Here is a 21,212-nt window from a genome sequence, read left to right as displayed (position 1 = left end):
TCTTTTTGTATATAAAAGGATGAGCAAGGCTGGCTGTCCCCTTTTAGAATCCCTCCATCCCTTTCTTTCTACCTGGAATGGATCTTTAATACTAGAGTTACAAAAACCATTTTTGCCTCCATGAGACTAACAAGCATGAAGTCAACAGTCAGCAGGTAAGGATGGAAGAGCACAAAGAACAGGTGTGAGTCCCTATCAAGAGTATCCAGCAGCTGCATCAGCTTTCAACCACCTACGTCCAAGACCTCTTGTTATTTAAGAAAAATAAAGCCCTAATCATTAAATGTACTGTGCCATTAGTGTTTCTATCCCTTATATCCAAAGACATTCCTAACTGATCTAATCGCCAAGTAAGAATAGTGGTGGCCTCACTGATCAGGATGAGAGCAAGTTTAAAGCAGTCCTAGAGAGAAGAGATACAGAGGTTGGGAAAGCCTCCCAAGGAGAAATAGAATACTATCAGGCATCCCACATGCACATATACAGAATCAATACTGTATAGGGTCTATGTAACAGGCTCCGCAGCCAGACTGCCTAGGTATAAACCATGACTCTACCAATAACTAGATATGTGACCTCAGGCAAGATATCCAAGGTACCTCTGTACTTTAGTATTTTCAAGTCTAAAACGGGAGTAAATATATTCCTCTTGAGAAAGGTTGGAAGAACAAACAAGGTAATACACGTAAAACTCTTGGAATAGCTCCTCACACAGAATAAGCTCTCAGCAAGTATGAGTTAATCATCATCATCTTTATACTGAGGATACAAACACAAATAGCTATTATGCAAACACAAACAGATAAAAATGAGTACAGTTTATGCAGCTCACACACGGCACAAATAGAGTGATACAAGAGAGCAGAAAATTCCTCCCTGAACTCAACCACCTTTAAAGTGCTCCTCTCAACTGAGTAGTTCTTCTGTGTCTGTTAATAGCTGCATCAGCAGTTCTAGCTCAGATTCCATAAAAATGATTCAATTTCATAACAAGGAGATTGGCTAAACATAGGCCATTTACACTTCAAAAAGCAGTTGAAGGGCAAAAGTGTAATGTCAGATTTTATCTCAAGTATTGTTCTTACCTGGCAAGTGGAAACAGTAACTCATCTCCTAACAGTAATAGAAAGGGTGAATTTATGATCGATTTCAAGTATACAATACTTCAATATGCATAATCCTTTCACAGTGTCTGATATCAGACCCCAATGCACATTTCAGTTGAATTACTTGTTTCTATGAATGACATTTTGTATGAGCTGGCATGCATTTGGACTCCCTTCACATAAGACTTTCATCAGCAGGAATTACTGAAGGCAAATCCTAACAGAGCCACTGAAGCAGGTAACACTAATTAGGTGACTCTTTAATAGGCAAAGATGACTTTCAAAACCTAATTGTTCCTATGATAATAGTAATTCCAATCAAGAAAGAGAAAGTAGAAATTGAAAAGGTGAACTATTTTACAGTTTTGAACAAAAAGTAAACACTGTTTCCATCAGGCTTCTCACCCACAAACTAGTCTGATTATAAAATTTACTTAATAGCCTCAGAAACCAGATACCTGTAAATTCCCATCATTTCACTTTTCCCTGGTCATGTTCTATTCCTGATACTCCTATGTCAATGGTCATAGCCTTTCCATTCCATCACAGATATATTCTTTTACTTTCCATTCCTTGGATACCTCAGTCCCAAATGCTTCTCATCTTATTTCCAAATTCATTTTAATTTTTAAAAAACTTAAAATCGGGGGGTGAGAGACATTTTCAGTTGACTGCAACATTCTAGTGTAGAAACAAAAAGTCATCTTCTATAGTCAATAGGTAATACATACCACACAAAGAACAAGCATACAAAACTTAAAATGTATAAAATCATGGACTTCTGGGACAACAGCAGAACAGGAGAATCCTGAGGTTACCCTGTCCCACAACAACCACATCAGTGCATCCAACCCAGAAAAGAACTCAAAGACTGGCCAAATAGACTTTCTACTTAACCATACAGACGAAGAAACATGGCAAATAAAAGTAAAGATGAAAACATTGTCAGGAACCAAATTCCTGGCCAGACTCACTACAAATGGGAGGGATACCCCACAAGCTCAAGGAAGGGAGGGGGAGACTTCACACCCAGTACCCAAGGCACAGGGGACCTGCACTGGAAGGACAAGTCCCCATAACATTTGGCTTTGAAAACTAGCAGGGCTGAACTTTCTGAGTTTTTATAACGAGCAGGACTTAATAGCACGTACTTCAAAAATTAGCAGGCTCAGCTACAGGAGAGCCAGAGGGCAAGGGGAAACTAAATGCCCACCCTTAGAGGGACAGAGTAAAAATCCCACCAAGATATAGCATAGAAATAGTACTTTGAAAAGTACCTGTAGGGAATTTACTAATCCCAGAATGTGTGCTGGAGGAGTAGGGACTTTAGGAGATTTCTCCAAGAACAAAAGAGGTGGACACCATTTCTCTCACACCCCTCCCCCCGCCAGCCTAGGTGGACAGACACCTGCAAGAAACCACACTTTTCACCTACCTTGCTGATGCAGTGCATGCATCCCAGCCCCATGTCTGCCTGCAGGTATGTTCCATCCAACATGCCCCACTCAGCAGGATTCCCTCCCCAAGGGGTTCCTGCCCTGTTTCACCTGCAAGCAGCTCCAGCAAGAAGCAGCATCATTTCAAAGTGACTCTTGTCCTGAGGAGAGGAGAGAGGAAGATAACCACATACCCTAGTAACTCAGTCTTGGCGGCTGAGTCTTCTAACTGCCAGTCAGTATGTCTCCAGCTCCAGCCCCACCAGGCATCTGGGCTGAATACCAGCCTGCCCACCAACAAAAGTCTCTCAGGAGGCAACCTAGGGAGAGCAGCCTGTAGTTCATTGCCACTGCAGCCCCAGTAAATGGACTACAAGCAGGCACCGGGTCTGACTGCTGACACCAACCAACTATATAAGCCCACTATGGCCCTGGACTGGTCTTAACAGCAGGAACCAAATCTGGTCCACAGCAGGCAAAGTGAGTCACTGCAGCCAAATGAGGCTCAGCCACAACAGCAGGGTACATGTAACACACAGAGGGAACATTCCCAAAGTACCAAGTTCTGGTGAACATGGGACACTGGGCTACGGGGCACCACAGGATCTGTTCATCAAACCACCACTGTAAGATCAAGAGATGGAACAGACATTCCTACTACACAGAAACAAATAAATGAAATGAACATAATAGGCCTGATAAAGAATACAAAGTAATCATCATAAAAATACTCCCTAAACTTAAGAGTGGAAGATCTCAGAGTGACCTTCAACACAAAAATACAAGAATCAGAGATAAAGAAGTCAATAACTGATTAAAAACACACTACAGAGAAATAACAGTGGATTAGAATTAGAAAAAGCACAGGATGGATCAGCAAGCTGGAAGACAGAGTAATGGAAAGCAACTAAGCTAAACCACAAAAAGAAAAAAAAAAAGAGTAATAAAAAATGGTAACAGGTTAAGGGAACTCAGCAACATCATCAAGCATAGTAACATTCTCATTATACGGATTCCAGAAGGAAGAGAGAGATCAGGGGGCAGAAAACATATCTGAAGGAATAATAGCTGAAAACTTTCTCAATCTGGAAAAGGAAATACAAATCCAGATCCAAGAGGCACAGACAGCATCCAACAAAATTAGCCCAAGAACGTCCACACCAAGACACATAATAATTCAAAAGGCAAAAAGTAATGACAAAGAATTTTAAAAGCAGCAGGAGGAAACAATTACATAAGGGAAAGGCTGTCAGTTGATTTTTCAGCAGAAACTTCACAGGCCAGAAGAGAGTGGCATGATGTATTTGCAATTCAGAAAGGAAAAAAACATGCAACCAAGAATACTCTATCCAGCAAAACCATTGTTCAGAATAAAAGGAGAGATAAAGTTTCCCAGAGAAACAAGAGTTAATGGAGTTAATTCCATCACCACTAAATCAGCCCTACAAAAAAGTTAAAGAGAATTCTTTGAGTAGAAGGAAAAGGCCATAGTCAAGAGTAAGAAAATTATGAAAGGGAAAAATTTCAAAAGTAATACACATATAATAAAAGTAGCAGACTAATCTGCTTATAAAACTTATATACTTATAGTAGCACAAAAGCATTAAAGTCAATTATATCCATAAAGACTAGTCAAGGGATTTACAAAATAACAAGATGTAAAGTGTGGTGTCATATACATAAAAGGGGGGGAGGGGGTTAAAATTTTGTGCTTTTAGATGGGTTCAACTTAATATAGACTGCTATGTGCATAAGATCTTACATATGAGCCTAATGGTGATCACAATGCAAAAACTCTAACAGATAAGAAAAAATAAAGAGAAGGGGATATATATATAAAGCCATCAAACCATAAAGTAAGAGTGGAAGAGAAACGAGAATAACCACAAAAACAACCAGAAAACAAGTAACAAAATAGCAACAAGTACAATCCTATCAGTAGTTACTTTGAATATAAATAGACTACCTGCTCCAATCAAAAGACATAGGGTGGCTGAATAGACAAAAAAGCAAGACCCTTTTATAAACTGCCTACAAGAGACTCACTTCAGACCTAAAGACATATGCAGACTAAAAGTGAAAGTAGGGAAAAACACTTACCATCCAAATGGAAGTGAAAAGAAAGCTGGGGTAGCAATACCAATATCAGACAAAATAGACTATAAAACAAAGACTGTATGAAGAGTCTTTGTATGAAGAGACAAAGAAGAGCACTATATAATGATAAAGGGAAAAATCCAACAAAAGGATTTAACAGGGACGCCTGAGTGGCTCAGTGGTTAAGCTTCTGCCTTTGGCTCACAGCGTGATCCCGGGGTCCTGGGATCCAGTTCCGCATTGGGCTCCCTGCATGGAGCCTGCTTCTCCCTCTGCCTATGTCTCTGCCTCTGTCTCTGTGTGTCTCTCGTGAATAAATAAATAAAATCTTTAAAAAAAAAAAAAAGGATTTAACAATTTTAAGTATGTATGCATCTAACATGGGAGCATCTAGATACATAAAACAACTATTGACAGATATAAAGGGACAAATTGTAATAAAATAACAGTAAGGGACTTTAACACCTCATAGACATCAACAGATAGAATATCCAAACAAAATCAACAAGAAAACAGTAACTCTGAAAGACACTAAATTAAACCAGAAAGACTTAACATATATTCAGAACATTCTACCCAACAACCATGGAAATACACATTCTTTAAGTGTGCATAAAACATTCTCCAGAACAGATCACAGGTTAGGCCACAAAACAAATATCAACAAATTCAAGAAGACTGAAGTATTCCACACATCTTTTCTAACCACAATGCTATCAAACCAGGAATTAACCACAAGAAAAAAATCTGGAAAGAGCACAAACACGTGGAGGCTAAATAACATGTTACTAAATAATGAACGTGTCAACCAAAAAAAAAAAAAAAAAAATCAAAGAGAAAATTAAAAAATACATGGAGACAAATGAAAATGAAAAACATTGGTCCAAAATCTTTGGGATGCAGCAAAAGCTAAGAGGGAGGATTAAAGCAACACAGGCCTACCTCAAAAAGAAAAATAAACAACCTAACCTTACACTGAAAGGAGTTACAAAAAGAAAAGCCCAATGTCAGTGAAAGGAAGGAAATAATAAATATTAGAACATAAATAAATGTTTATGTTCTAATAAATAGAACAGATCAATGAAACCAGAAACTGGTTCCTTGAAAAGTGCAACAAAATTGATAAACCTTTAGCTAGACTCAAAGAGAGAGAAAGAGAAAGCAGATTCAAAATCAGAAATAGAGGAAAACTAACAACCACTACCACAAAAATACAAAAATCATAAGAAAATACTATGAAAGAGGGTTTGTCAACAAACTGGACAGCATAGAAGGAAAAAATGGATAAATTCCTAGAAGCATATAAACTTACAAAACTAGATTAGGAAGAAATACAAAACTGAACAGACCAATTATCAACAATGAAATTGAATCAGTAATCAAAAAAGTCTCAACAAACAAAAGTCCAAGACCAGAAGGCTTCACAAGTGAATTCTACCAAACATCTAAAAAAGAGCTAATACCTATTCTCAAACTATCCCAAAAACAGAAGAGGAAGGAAAATTTCCAAACTCATTCTATGAAGCCAGCATTATCCCAATATCAAACCCAGGTAAAGACACCACCAAGAAGAGAACTATAGGCCAATATCTCTAACAAACATAGATGCAAAAATTCTCACCAAAGTATTAGCAAATTTAATCTAACAATACATTAAAAAAATAATTCACCATGATCAAGTAGGATTCATTCCTGGGATGTTAAAGTTGTGCAAATCAATCATTATGATAAACCCCATCAACAAGAGAAGGGATAAAAACCATATGATCATTTCAACAGATGCAGAAAAAGCATCTGACAAAGTACAATATCCATGTTAAAAACAAAAACACTAATTTAAAAAACACATATACATGCCTATGTTTACAGCAGCACTATTTATAATAGCCATGATATAGAAGCGACTCAAATATCCATGGGTGGGGGGGGCGCACACCTGGGTGGCTCAATCTGTTTAGCAACTGACTCTTGATTTCAACTCAGGTCCATGAACTCAAGCTAGGCATGAAGCCTACTTAAGATTCTATCCCTCTCCCTCTCCCCACCCTGCTTTCTAAAATTAATAATAAAAATAAATAAATAGAGAAGCAACCCACATGTCCACTGAGAGATGTAAAATAACTTATGTAGATTTCCCAGTTTCAAACATTTTCCAAAAGCCCTAAATCCCCAAATCCTTTCTATGTAATTCATTTAATATCCAGGATTTCCTCTGTGATTCTCTTGTCACGCTGCACTCTAATTTCTGATTTGCTTATCCCTTTGCCCTATTAGGCTATAACCTCCATGAAGACTTGTGCCACACAACTCAATTGTGTGAATTTAGCAAAATGCCACATGCATAGTAGGCACTCAAATGCTGGCTCACTGAATAAAATGTTACATGGCCTAAAAATACATAAACGAGTAGGTTTCCTCAAGAGAGATAAAAGAGTATTAAATGACATCAAAACAAAATTATTATGAGAAAAGCCTTAAGTTACCATCCCAACTCTATTGATAGAAGATCAGGATCATATGCGGGTATTTTGAAAAGCACACAGGTTGCTAGCGAAGGAGACATGCACTTCAGCTACTGCTCAGGCACAGAAAGGCACCACAGCGTCAGGCAGATGAGTCATTCTTTGCCACTTGGTGTGTCCTGGTTGCATTATCACACTATGCATTTCTAAGGAAAATGATAAAGCTAAAAAACAAACAAACAAACAAAAAACATATGTCACTTGCTTAAAGGAAGTTTTGGATAATGATAAACATCATCCTTAATTGTGATGGAGATTTTTTTAAAAATATTTTAAAACAGAATCTGATGTTTCTTAGTCCATGCTTCTCAAACTTTAAAGAGCATAAGACTCATGTAGGGATATTGTTAAAATAAGGCTCTTATTCCGTCAGTCACTCTAAAGTCAACCAGAGACTGTGCACTTCTCATAAGCTCCTGAATAAAACCAATGGTGCTGGTCTGCGGGCTTCAACGTGAATAGCAAGTTCTTAGAAAGGAAATTTCTAGAGATCCTGGGTGGCTCAGTGGTTGAGCATCTGCCTTTGGCTCAGGGCATGATCCCAGAGTCCCAGGATCAAGTCCCACATTGGGCTTCCTATGGGGAGCCTGCTTCTCCCTCTGCTTGTGTCTCTACCTCTGTGTGTGTGTGTATATCTCTCATAAATAAATAAGTAAAATCTTAAAAAAAAAAGGAGAGGAAATTTCTAAATACAAAGAAAGGTCTGTATAGCTCCATTTTCCTGTTTTGTTGTTGCTGTTTTTAGGAATCCTAAAGCATCCATCTCCTCTGATGATTTTTCAAAACCTTCCTGGTGCAAGACTCTCAATACCCTGCAGGTACTACCATTTAAAGCAATGGGAAACACAGAAATAAAAGAGGGTCATCACTATAGATACAATGAAAATTAAAAGGATATAAAGAGAATATGATGGATGACACTATGCTCAAAAACATGATACTCTAGATAAATCAAGTCCTTGAAAAAAAAACAATCTGCCAAAATCCACACGAGAAGAAATGGATAATCTGAATAGACCTGTATCTATTAAAGAAATTGAGTAAAAAAAAAAAAAAAAAAAAAAAAAAAAAAGAAGAAGAAATTGAGTCAAAAATTAACCATCTTCCAAAATAGGAAGCACAAGACCCAGGTAGGTTTGCTGGTAAATTCTGCCAAACATATAAGAAAGATTCTACACAATCTCTTTCAAAGGATCAAAGCAGAGGGAATGCTTCCTAACTCATTTTCTGAGGTCAGCACTGCCCTTATGCCAAAATCAGACAAAAACATCTTAAGAAAACTACAGATCAATCTCCTCTCATGAAGATAGATGTAAAAATCCTTGACAAAATATTAGCAAAATGAATTCAAGAAAAGTATGAAAAGAATTATACATGACAATGAAGTTAGATTTCAGATATGCAGGGCTGAGCAAACATTCAAAAATCAATGTAATCCATCACATCAACTGACTAAAAAAGAAATATAGTAGGATTATAAGACTACATGCATAAAAAATTTTTGAAAAAATCCAACACTCATTCATCATAAAAACTCTCAGTAAACTAGAAACAGAGGGGAACTTTCTCAACTTGATAAAGACTATCTACAAAGTACTTACAGTAAGCATCACACTTAATGCTAAGAAACTTAAAGCTTTCCCAGTGTGGTCTTGGCAAAAGAGTAGACAAATATATCAGTGGAAAATAGTAAGCCCAGAGATAGACTCAAATACAGTCAACCGATCTTTTGACACAGGAGCATAAGCAAGACGATAGAGCAGATGGTCCTTTCAACAAAATAATGTTGGAACAACTGGACATCCGCAGGCAAAAAAAGTAATTTAGATGCAGATCCTACATTCTTCACCAAAATCCACTCAAAACAGATGTAAAATGCAAAATTATAAAATTCCCACAAGGTAAAATAGAAGTAAACCTAGATGTTCTTAGGTAAGGTTAGGCCTTCTTAGACATAACACCAAAGGTACAACCCAAGGAATAATAATTGATAAACTGGTCTTCAGCAACATTAAAAATTTCTGCTCTGCAAAAGACAATGTCAAGAGAATGAGAAGGTAAGTCACAGACTGGGAGAAAATATTTGCTGAAGACACACCTGATAAAGGGTTGTTTTTCAAATATACAAGAAACACTTAAAACTCAACAATAAGAAAACAAACAATGCAATTATAAAATGAGCTAATGACCTGAACACCTCACCTAGGAAGATATACAGATGGCAAATAAGCATATGAAAAGATGTTCTACATCATATGTCATCAGGAAAATGCAAATTAAAACAACACTATCACAGATAATATAACAAGCCTGTCATGATGGCCAAAATCTCAGAACACTGACACCACCAAATGCTGGTGAGGATATGGAACAATAGGAAGTCTCACATTGCTGGTGAGAATGCCAAACGGTCCAGCCACTTTGGAACACAGCTGGCTGGTTTCTTACAAAAACTAAACATACTCTTACCATATGATCCAACAATGGTGCTCCTAAGCATCATCCAAAGGAGTTAAAAACTTGTGTCCACTCAAAAACCTGCACGCAGATATGGACAGCATTTTTCATAAATGCCACACCGTAGAAGCAACCAAGAAGTACTCCAGTAGGCAAGTATATAAACAAACCGTAGTACCTCCAGACAATGGAATATTACTCAGTGCTAAAAAAGGAAAGAACTCTCAAACGATGAAAAGACACGGAGAAACATTAAATGCATGATCAATTAAAGAAGTCCATCTGAAAAAAGCTACAAACTATATGATTCAGAGTTATGACATTCTGGAAAAGGCACAACTCTGAAGAAAACAAAAAGCTAAGTAGTTGTTGGGAGTGGGAGAACTTAGATAAACAGGCAGAGCACAAAGGATTTTTAAAGGCAGTGAAAATACTCCATATGATCCTCTCGTGATGGATCTATTATACATTTGTCCAAATTTATAGGATGTATACCCCCAGGATAAACTATGATCTTGGGGTGATGATGTAGTATCAATTTTAACAAATGTCTCACTGTGATTGGTAAGAAGTGATAATGGTGGAGGCTGTGCATGTGCAGGGGGCACAACGGAAACCTATACAACCCTGCTCTCAATTTGTTGTAAACCTAAAACTACTCTAAAGAAGTCTTAAGGCACTGAGGGGGCACTGGATGGGATGAGTACTGGGTTTTATACTCTATGTTGGCCAATCAAACTCCAATAAAAAAATACACAAAAATAAATTAATTTAAAGAAAAAAAGAAAAAGAATTCTTAAGGAGCACCTTAGTGGCTCAGCAGCTAGGTGCCTGCCTTCGGCCTAGGGCGTGGTCCTGGAGTCCTGGGACCGAGCCTCACGTCGGGCTCCCTGTATGGAGCCTGCCACTCTCTCTCTCTGTATTTCTCAAGAATAAGTAAATAAAATCTTAAAAAAAAAAAAAAAAAAAGTTCCCAGTAAGCATTCTTGACAAGAACACCCAATTTTCCAGGTGTAGACTATAGATACCCATAGTGGGCTAGTGGATTTAAAAAGTATGAAACTCAAGAAAATTGCTGGTACCTCTTCCAGTACCTAGACGAGCTCCTAATATCAGCACTCAAGTAACTGTTGCACAAATGACTATAGTATTTAGCCTGGAAGAAGAGAAAAAAGAGGAAGAATCTGGTTAAAGTGTTTCAATATTTGAAGGCAGCTAAGAAGAAATCAAGTCAAAGTCTTCCACACAGTTTCAGCTGGAAAATAAGGGAATGAAAGGTCTACTTCAGCCTATTTTAAATATACATTTTTAACAATCAGTTGTCCAACAATGGTATATGTTTCCTCAAATAGAGCTACCTGAATGTGTTCAAGCAAAAAAGCCAGATGGCCATCTCAGAGGGACACTAAGGAAGACACACCTGTCCTGCAAACACTAGGATTTCTAAGATTGCACCCACACACACATCGGATTCACTACTCACATCTTTACTATATTGGGAATAAATTGCAACAGCAGTTTTCCTACTTTGAAAATGAAAAACAAAGTTGCTTCAACAGGCAGCAGCAGTTGGGCCAGAAGCCACAACCTTACACATGACCTCAAAGTAAATCAAAAGCTTAAATTCTCCAAAAGTCATAAAAACAAAAGAAACTCTTCCACTGTGATAAATGAATAACTTCAAAGACAATGGTGTGATAAAGATACAGGAATACTCTCAGAATGAAATCCATTTGTTTGAGCATCTGTTTGCCACCTACAAAGAATAACTCTTTCTGATGGATTTAATCAAGAAAAAAAAAGATAATAAAATTCATTTGATGGGATGTTAATGCACAAACACACCTCATTTTCCTAGAAAACCTCAAAAGACATCTGGTGTTAACGTATCAAAACCCACAGATTTTTTTTTTTTTTTTTTTTTGGTGTGATCAAGCCATAACATTTTAGCATTGTGAACATTAAAACTGCCTTCATAACATCACTTGGTAATTTCAATGGTTCCATCTAAAAGAAAACTAGTACTTCTGATAAAGCTACATTATACCAAGTTACAAATTTTTTTTAAGAATTAAGATTATTTTTAAACACTTTGGAGGCATTAGCTTCTAAAAGCATGTAGCTATTAAAATGCTAATATGGAAAGATGAGGTGGGGATGCTAGAGACTTAATGCCAGTAAAACACAGGAAATTGATTCTCTAGATGATGTGGAAAAGCTGGCTTATAAAGTTAATGAGATATTACTTAAGGCAAAAGAAACAATTTGTCCCTTAACAATGAGGATAAGCCAAACATTTCTGTCATCAAATATGGTGACACTAATTAAAAGAACGACAAAAACTAAAGCAGGTATGAGAATCAATCAAAGCACAGGAAAAAGTTAACTACAGCAAACACACAAAGTGAAGGTTAGTTATAGCAGCAAGTCAGAAATAAATATAAGTGAATAAAAAGAATTCCAACAATTATGTGTCCTACCCCAAGGAAAGTGTAACTAGTCAAAGGAGTAAATTTCCCATTGAACATTTAAGAGACTTGACAACTACCTGGGATGGATTTCTGATGTAGCAGGAAAGTAAAGTAAGATGATTAACCCCTGAAACTAGAAAATCCACTACTTTGTCTCTTAGATATCATAACTAGCCCCAGATAACAAAAATATAACAATCCTTAAGCAGCAGCTTTAGCCAGAGATTTCTTTACCATCCATAAAGTTTAAAAAAAAAAAAAAAAAAAGCCTGCAAGTTTTCCAAATTTCAAAGCAGGCATAGTGCTCTGATCTAAATAACAAAATGCCATGCTACTTTTAGGAAAAATAGGTCATCAGAAAACTCAGGATTTTAGTCCCAGTACGAACTCCAATATCCATTTCCAAAGGCTTCCCCTTAGTAAAGGAATATTTCCTGTGTATGAAGTTCATTCCAAAATTATGAGTCTATTAGTTGCTCCTTGCTGATATGAATAGAGTATATGACAAATTTTCTGCTTCTCCCTCTCCCTGCTGCTCCCCGCTGCTTGTGCTGTCAAATGAATAAATGATATCTTAAAAAAAATGACAAGTTTTCTATATATTTGTCACAAATTATCATTAAATACAGATCAAATATTTCTAAAGAAAATTTAGCATCTGAATTCAGATGTAAACTACACACTGGTGTTTGAAGATTTAGTACAAAAAATGTCAACTACTGGGGCACCTCAGACGCTCAGTCAGGTGTCTGCCTTGGGCTCAGGTCATGATCCTGATCCCGGAGTCCTGGGATCCAGCCCTGACCCAGGCTCCCTGCTCAGCTGGGAGTCCGCTAGTCCCCCTCCCTCTGACCCTTGCCCCTGCTCACACTCTGGTGCATGCACACACACATGCGCTCACTCTCTCAAACGAATAAAAAATATTTAATGAAAAAAGTCAACTACTGCGTTAATAGTTGCTTATTCTGATTATATATTGAAGTAACATTTTAGATATTAGGTTAAATATATAATTAAAATTAAGTTCACTTGTTTTATCTTTTTAATGAGGCCACTGGAAAAAAGTTTAAGTTACATAGGAAATTACATTTCTATTGGATTGAATGGCCTGCTGCAGGCTGAACTCTTCACAGTAAGGTTTGTCAATTATTTTTCTATAGCATCTCTTGCAGTATGGCCCATAACTGATACACAAAAAGCGTTTTAATCAACTTTATATAGAAGCACAAAACATCAACTAAGTACGACTAAAACTGTCTTTTTGATTCATATACCATCTACATTCTATTGGAGGGACATTAAAAACCTCCCTTAGTAATCATGACAATTCTGAATTATGGACCAAGACAACCAAAAACACTTTCAGCTGAAAGTAAATTGCCATATTGTATGGGGCTGCGTTATGCCCTCCCAGAATTCCTGTTAAAGTCCTACACCAGTGCCTCAGAATGTCACTCTATTTGGATATTTGGATATAGGGCCTTTAAAAGGATAATTAAAGCAAAAAAAAAAAAAAAAAATCCTATGGGTGGACCCAATCCAATAGGATTGGGGTCTTTGTAAGAATAGGAGATTAGAACACAAGTAAAACAATCCAACAGGCAATCCTCGAGTATACAAAGAGAAGGCAGGCATCTGCAAGCCCAGGAGAGAGGCTTCAGAAGAAACCAAAGCTGCCAACACGTTGATTTTGGACACCTAGCCTGAGAATCAGGCCACCCAGTCTATGGTACCTTGTTATGGCAGCCTTAGTACATGAATACATTGTTCCAAACATTTAAATTTTTTCCAATTACCGAGTAGAGTTTTGGCTTTTACAATTAAGTTACAAATTCAGTTCCTCACTCACACCAGCCATATATCAAGTGCTCAATAGACATATGCAGCTAGTGGCCACTGTACTGTACAGTACAGACCCAGAGAGGACACCAAATCAAGTTTCAAAAAAAAAAAAAAAAATGCCTAACTAGTTGGTAGATATAACCAAAAAAAATGTGTTCTTACTATATACTGAAGCATGTTTAATCTTAAAACAAAATGCAAATACAGAAGACTCAAGTCTACCCCTGGGTTATTCTTACTATGATTTCCTGAGTAGATTAGGGATGGGAGTTCATAATTCAGAGCTATGTTTGGGACATCTGAAGGTTTCTTTCAAAATACAGAGAACTACTGAACACAGGTGGCCAGGATACATTTATCACTATAAAAAAGTCAGAACTCCGGATTCAGTTTCCCAGAAATTCCCAAATTAGCAACTGGTAAATTAGAGAACGCCAATACTCCTCTTTAGAGTTTATCATGCTTCTTGTGAGGTTAGGTTAGCGGACATTTTCAATGGAAATTAAATTCCAAAAATAAGAGATGGCATGAATCCTATACTGAACAGAATATTCCTGGATTTATTACCATTTAACCATGAGGCATCAAAAAAGTATGTCCACTATTAATAATTTCATGAACCTATAAAGTTGAAGAAGCATGAGAAAAAATACAGAATTCAGGAAACAGAATAGTTCTGCTAACTTGCCTAATAGGACTGAAAACACTAAAATAAGTAGCTATATCCCCTTTAAGAATTAAAAAAAAAATGAAGGTAGAGGGGTGCCTGGATGGCTCAGTCAGTTAAGCGGCTGACTCTTGATCTCGGGTCAGATCATGATCTCAGCATTGTGAGATGGAGCCTGCTTAAGATTCTCTCTCTTCCTCTGACCCTACTCACCCCCGCTCTCTCACTTTCAAAAAAAAGATCATAGAAAATCCAAAATGTAATCATCAGTATAATAAAGTTCATCTACTGGAAAGAATTGTACATTTGCATAGAACTTTACTCCTTAAACCAGCTTTTTATACTTTATCTTAAATTTGCCCAAGGACTTAATGTTTGGATATATTCTTATTTTTCATAAAGAAACTAAGGCTCTAAGAAATTAAGTGACATGCCCAATGTCACATAATTTATAATGGACTAAAACTCAAACCTTAGTCTTCTAGTTCCTAAACTTTGTATAGGCTTCGCCCTATTAAAGCATTAAAACTACACCTAGCACAGTGTTATGTAAATGTTAGTTATAATAAAAAATTTTAATACAATTACAGTGACTTGATCAAGTGTGTACTAACAGTACTTAAAATGGTAATTAAATTCAGAATAAATCTCAACCATGGTAATTCAGTTTAGAAGAAATAATTCCCAAGAGCATTATGGTCACAGGAATCTTTTTAAAAATTAAATGTATATAATCGTTTTGCAAAGAAATACCAAGTGATAGATAAAAGGCCTTCTAGCATAAAATTTATTTATGATGATCAAATTAGGTGGGGAAAATAAAATAGAACTTTTAAAACTAGAGTTTTTTATATATTAAGTGAATAATGTTTCATATCTGCCATATTTTTTATTCCATCAGATCCATTTAAGAGTGATATAAAAGTGATTTAAAATTTCAATATTCAATCTTAAGGGAGATTTAAAAACTGAGGAACAACTGAACAAGATTTAAAAAGACTGAAGAACACACAGGTGGTCCCAGTTGGGAACAAGAAACTAGAAAAGTTATTTTTGGAACAAGGGGAAAATTGAAATATGGACAGGTACTATGAAATTTTCGGTAGAAAAAGTGGAGTTGTGAACTGAATGAAACAACTTATAGTATGTTCTCCTTTAGGTTTAAAAACACTTCACTGTATAGTTACATATATAACATATATATATAATTATATATATAATACTTTAACAATACTTCATGGTATAATATCTGGAGGGATATAAATACACACATACCACTTACACACATATATGGCAATAAGTGGTAATCTCTGAGAGGATGGAATATGGCATTGTTATTTCACTTTTGTTTACCTTCTAAATTTTTATAATGCGCATGTACTATGTTGTAAAAATTTTTAAATAACATCAATATTTTTATAAGCCAGAAATAAATACCTCTTCATTTGCTGTGTCTTACATTTATGAAATAAGTACATGTGAAATAATGGTTCTGAAGATAGTCTGACTCTTCACTTTTATTTTAGCAATCAGGTGTTTAAAATAAATCTACTTTCAAACATATGGAGTTCAGAATATAAAGCTCATGAAAAAAAAATGATCACTGAAGAACAAAGCCAGAAACTGTCCCTATTTACAAAAACATTTTGAAAAATCACCTATGCTTGAGTTTAAAACAGCAATTGTATGCCTAGAACAGTTAAATATTGTTCATTATGAATTAAAACAAAAATCTTTAGATAAAAAGTTAAGGCAATGAGAAAAATAAAAATGTTTGTATTCTTGCCATTTATCAGTGTTAAAATGCTTTACACGTAATCTTAAATCTTCCCAATAACTGTCCTTGGAAAGTCTCATTCTCTGTATATTACTGATGAGAAAAATCAAGATTTAAAGAGCTGCATGCAGAGTATATGAGAAACTCCTGCTTGGCAATCATTTTGCAATACTATGCACATAAATCATTAAGCGGTACATCTGAAACTAATACAGTATTATGTCAATTATACATCAATTTTTAGAAAAACAAAAATTACAAATTGTTTTTTAAAATAGTTTATTTTTTAAGTAATCTCTACATTCAATGTGAGGCTTGAACCCACAATCCCAACATTGAGCATCACATGTTGCATCAGCCAGGCAACTCTTTATTAATTTGTAAAAAAAAAGGAAAGATGGAGCACCTATCTGGCTCAGTTGATAGAGCATATGACTATCTAAGGGTCATGAGTTCAAGCCCTATGTTGGGTATAGAGATTACTTAAAAATAAAAAAAGAGTAAAACGATAGACCCCTCCCCTTCTTTATGGCAAGAGTCATAAATATTTCACAAAAGACCTGCAAAAGGCCAATAAACGTTAAAAAAATCAGCATTCTGCCATAAAGAAACATAGATTAAAGTCAGAGATACCTCTAGACATCCACCAAATGGCTAAAATGTAATACTAACTCTAAGGATTGAAAAAGAACATTCTAGGGGATAAATTTAGCATGAGCTAAGGCAAGAGTATTAAATCTGGAACAAATGTTCTAATAAACATGGGTAGTTCACTTGGCTTGGGCACAGAGAAGGATAAAATGTATTCTGGAAAAGTAGTTAGGAATCAGAACTCAAAGCGTCTTCAAGTCCAAGAGAAGGACTTTAACCCATATGAGATTAACAATACAGAACTGTGACAGAGATGACAGCTTTGCATAGAATGTTCCAAGGGGGGCAGCCCAGGTGGCGCAGTGGTTTGGTGCTGCCTTCAGCCCAGGGCGTGATCCTGGAGACCTGGGATCGAGTCCCACGTCGGGCTCCCTGCATGGAGTCTGCTTCTCCCTCTGCTTTTGTCTCTGCCTCTCTCTCTCTCTCTCTGTTTCTCTCATTAATAAATAAAATCTTTAAAAAAAAAAAAAAAAGAATGTTCCAAGGGGCGGGGAGATACAGAAAATTTCAGAAACACTTCTTGTCTCCCATCCTGCTTTAAATTTCTCTATCCTCCACAATCTGGTACTACCCTCACTCCTCAACCACAATCTTCATTTGCACTCTCCAACCTTCTCAGACCTACTTCTCTTCACTCACCACCAGGTGAGCTCATACCTGGTCGAAGGCAGCACTAAGCCTTCACTCAGGGCACATCTTCTATGTTACTCTCTTGCTCCCCTTAGGCTACTCTCAATTGAAATCTAGTGCTTTTTAAAGAGGCACAGCTGAGGTCTATCCATTCCATGACTTCCTGCCTACTCCAAACTGCACTCATCTCCTTCCCCTGAGTTCCTAACTTCTCTATGTGGGTTCCTATAATACATAATTCAACATCTAACTAGAATTTATTTTGTTCTCAACTCTCCAACCAGACCATAAACTCATGAATAGAAGAGATCACACCTTTCACTTTTGTACCCCTACAGCACCTACTAACAAAAAATACACACTAGCTAGTTGTCGGTTCCTCCTGATAACAGAAATGCAAACATACCCTTTTAATCCAACAATTTCATTTCTAGGAATTTATAATACTGACATTTTCATATATATGCAAAAACATCATGATCAAAAATATGCATTGTAGATAGTAACAATAAAAACTAGAAATACCCTAAATGTCTAATAAGAAAGACTAGTTCATTTGAGTCTATAGTGCAACTTGAAGTGTTGTATGAAAGGAGAGAAAACGAGTACTCCCCTTGACAAGGATGGATGAGGCCCTCAGGCCTGACAACAAACGTACACACAGTTAAGTCCCTGCCACCTACTTTGTGGCATCTAATCATCGTTTTTTTGGTTTTTTTTTGTTTTTGCATCGCTATATTGTACACCTGAAACTAATTATATATTAGGTACATTGGTATTAAAGTTAAAAAGAAACCTTGAGATATCTATATAAATGGATAACATAATAAGTGAAAAAAGTTGCTGGAAAATGGTAAACAGTTCCTATCTTACTTATTTTCACATATACACACACAGAATTTACAAAACCAAAATTTTAGAATGATAACATTGGCTAAGTAGGATGGACTTTAGAAACACTTGTTTGAAAAAATTTGAACATATACAATGTAAAAAAAAAAACAAAAAAACAAAAAACAAAAAACATTTTCACTATCCCAAAAGAATAGTTTACAAAACAATTTATAATATGAATCCATTTTCTTTAAAACAAGACTAATAACATGCTGAGGCCTATGGACCAAAATGAGTATTTAGAACATATGCCAACTATTAATAAGTTACTCTCACAATCTACATTAGTTGTTTTTCTTTAAATAATAAACTTACTTTTTAGTTGCTCCCCACTACTAAAAAATAAAAAAATCCAAAAAACCCATAAATCTTTCTCTGACCTAGGGATCTCAGAGGGGTAAACATTTTGGTCCACCCGGCATTTAGCTAAGAGAGCCAGCTTAACTGTTGGGCAGCCCGCTGCACTAAATCTGAGTAAGTATCACAGGTAAACCACGTCTACAAATGAGATCCACCGAAGTTACTGACTGAAAAGCTACTTCGCTACTAGGTACACATTAAATGTCTGAGGGCAGCCTGGGTGGCTCAGCGGTTTAGCACTGCCTTCGGCGCAGGGCGTGATCCTGGAGACCCGGGATCGAGTCCCACGTCGGGCTCCCTGCATGGAGCCTGCTTCTCCCTCTGCCTGTGTCTCTCTGGAACATGCTCCATCTCCCCAAAGGAAGATGACCTCATTCCAAACAATCTTTATTTCTGTTGATCTCCTTGTCCTGCCTTGAAAAACCTTTGCCTTTCTGTAGCCTTCTGGAGCTCCCCTCTACTTGCTGCTGGGATGCTGCCAAATTTCACAAATTGATTAATAATGTCAATTACATCACTAACATTCACTGCTGAATTTTTGTAATTTAACACTAGTAAATAGTGGCAAAACTAGGGTTTAAACCTAGAGATTCTGATTCCCTTACTATACTGTACTATCTCTAGGATAAATTCCTTTCAACAGAGAAAACACTAGAAATCTTCAGTCGTATGTTGCTACAATATGAATTAATCTTTTAGAATTTCTTAAAAATAAAAAAAAAAAAATTTTATTAGAGCCCAAGTCAGGACAGCTGCCCTAGATACATTATCTTAGCAAAGACAAGTGTGCTCCAGCAAAGGAACATTTCACATACAACTAAACACATTTTTTTTTTTTACATAAAAAGTTACAAGTCAATAGACAACATTTCAGAGTGCTGAAGATGTTAAATTTCTAGAATTTGCAGGGTTCCTAGGACTTTATGAGAAATAGAGAAGTTTCTTCCTTTTTGTTTTGTGTACAAAATGTTCCTTTTTGGGTTTTGTTTTAATGAAGCAGATGTACAGTATGTGCTCAGGATACAAACAGAGCCTATGCTTTGAGGTTCTGCAGAGTCAGTCTGACCTTAGTAAATGTTTGAGTATAGCTAGCTTCCCAGGGCCCACCAATACTAAAAGTCAAAAATTTCTTTTATCACAGTAAAGCACTTAGGTTTTCACCACAAAACTAAATTATCAACAGAACGCGGGGATCCGATGTTTACTTATGGAAATGCTGTTGGTTTGGCTACCACGAGATAACCAAGTTACCAAGAACTTATTTTGCAAAAATGTTGGCCATTGCTTTTCTCAACTTTTGAAAAGCTATTTACAGTGGCCCAGCGGTTTAGCGCTGTCTTCAGCCCAGGGCGTGAGTGATCCTGGGGATCCAGTCCCGCATTGGGGTCCCTGAACAGGGCCTACTTCTCCCTCCACCTGTGTCTGTGTGTCATGAATAAATAAATAAAATCTTAGAAAGAAAAGAAAAGCTATTTACAGTAATAATTAAACCCCAAACCTCTTAACCAAGTCAGGTTTGGGTTTAGATACTAGTTCTGTTACCACTTTCCTTCACGTGCAAGCAAGATAATAAAGGCATTTGTGTAAAACTCAGCATGGTGAATAACTGGAGAATAAGAAGTCAAGGTCCCTAACTCCTGTTCTTTACCAACCACACTCCCAGGATGTGCAACAACTTGGGCAAGCCCACATCAAACCCCATCAAACCCCAGATACCCTCGCCAGACCCGTTTATTCACGTGTTTATGGGAAACCTTAAACATCGGATTATGCCTTCCGTTTAAATTTACGAACTGAGGGATGCCCGGGTGGCTCGGTGGTTGAGCGACTGCTTTTCGCTCAAGGCAGGATTCCCGGGGTCCTGGGATCAAGCTCCCGCTTAGGGGCTCCTTCCAAGAAGCCTGCTTCTCCCTCCGCCTAGGTCTCTGCCTCTGCGTGTCTCTCGTGAGTAAATAAATAAAAATCTCTCTCTTTTTTTTTAAAGAAGTTTGCAAACTGATAAAACACAAGTTCTACACTGCAAAGAAAAGCTGGTGAGGAAACACAGTACTAAGAGGTTATCCCGTGGGTCCGTGACTACACACGACAAGGAACGCTAGCTTCGCAAATGCACCTCCCGCCTGCGCCCCAGGGGAGGGCGGCCTGCAGCTCTAAGGCAGTGACAACCCTGAGGCGAGTTCTGCGGCCCTCGGGCGACTTGTAGGGCCACGCACCACCGGCGGGATGAGCTCGGGGTCTACGACTCGGCGGGGCAGGCGATGCGGATGAGCCTAGTCGCAGGGCTCGCGGCCCACGGGCTCCC

The 21,212-nt window shown here is 37.1% G+C and overlaps 1 protein-coding gene and 1 non-coding gene across 6 annotated transcripts in view; one reads left to right on the top strand and one right to left on the bottom strand.

Annotated features, from left to right (window-relative positions):
* The window catches only part of TPK1 (thiamin pyrophosphokinase 1), a 332,218-nt gene that overhangs the window by 310,494 nt on the left and 512 nt on the right, over positions 1 to 21,212 (bottom strand). Inside the window, exon 2 of one of the 5 annotated variants that reach the window (XM_025434004.3) lies at positions 7,123 to 7,325. The exons of the other annotated variants lie outside the window; for them this stretch is intronic. Within the exon in view, the coding sequence (XP_025289789.1) occupies positions 7,123 to 7,202 (80 nt within the window). The 5' untranslated portion in view covers positions 7,203 to 7,325. The remainder of the gene's footprint in view (positions 1 to 7,122; positions 7,326 to 21,212) is intronic. 5 annotated transcript variants of the gene reach the window in all.
* Positions 18,236 to 18,365, top strand: LOC112651086 (U6atac minor spliceosomal RNA). Its single transcript, XR_003130597.1, has one exon. It is a non-coding gene; the product is annotated as a U6atac minor spliceosomal RNA (small nuclear RNA).

This window comes from Canis lupus, chromosome 16 (assembly GCF_003254725.2).
Source record: "Canis lupus dingo isolate Sandy chromosome 16, ASM325472v2, whole genome shotgun sequence".
Classification (NCBI taxonomy): domain Eukaryota; kingdom Metazoa; phylum Chordata; class Mammalia; order Carnivora; family Canidae; genus Canis; species Canis lupus.
This window is presented reverse-complemented; position numbering and strand designations above follow the sequence as displayed.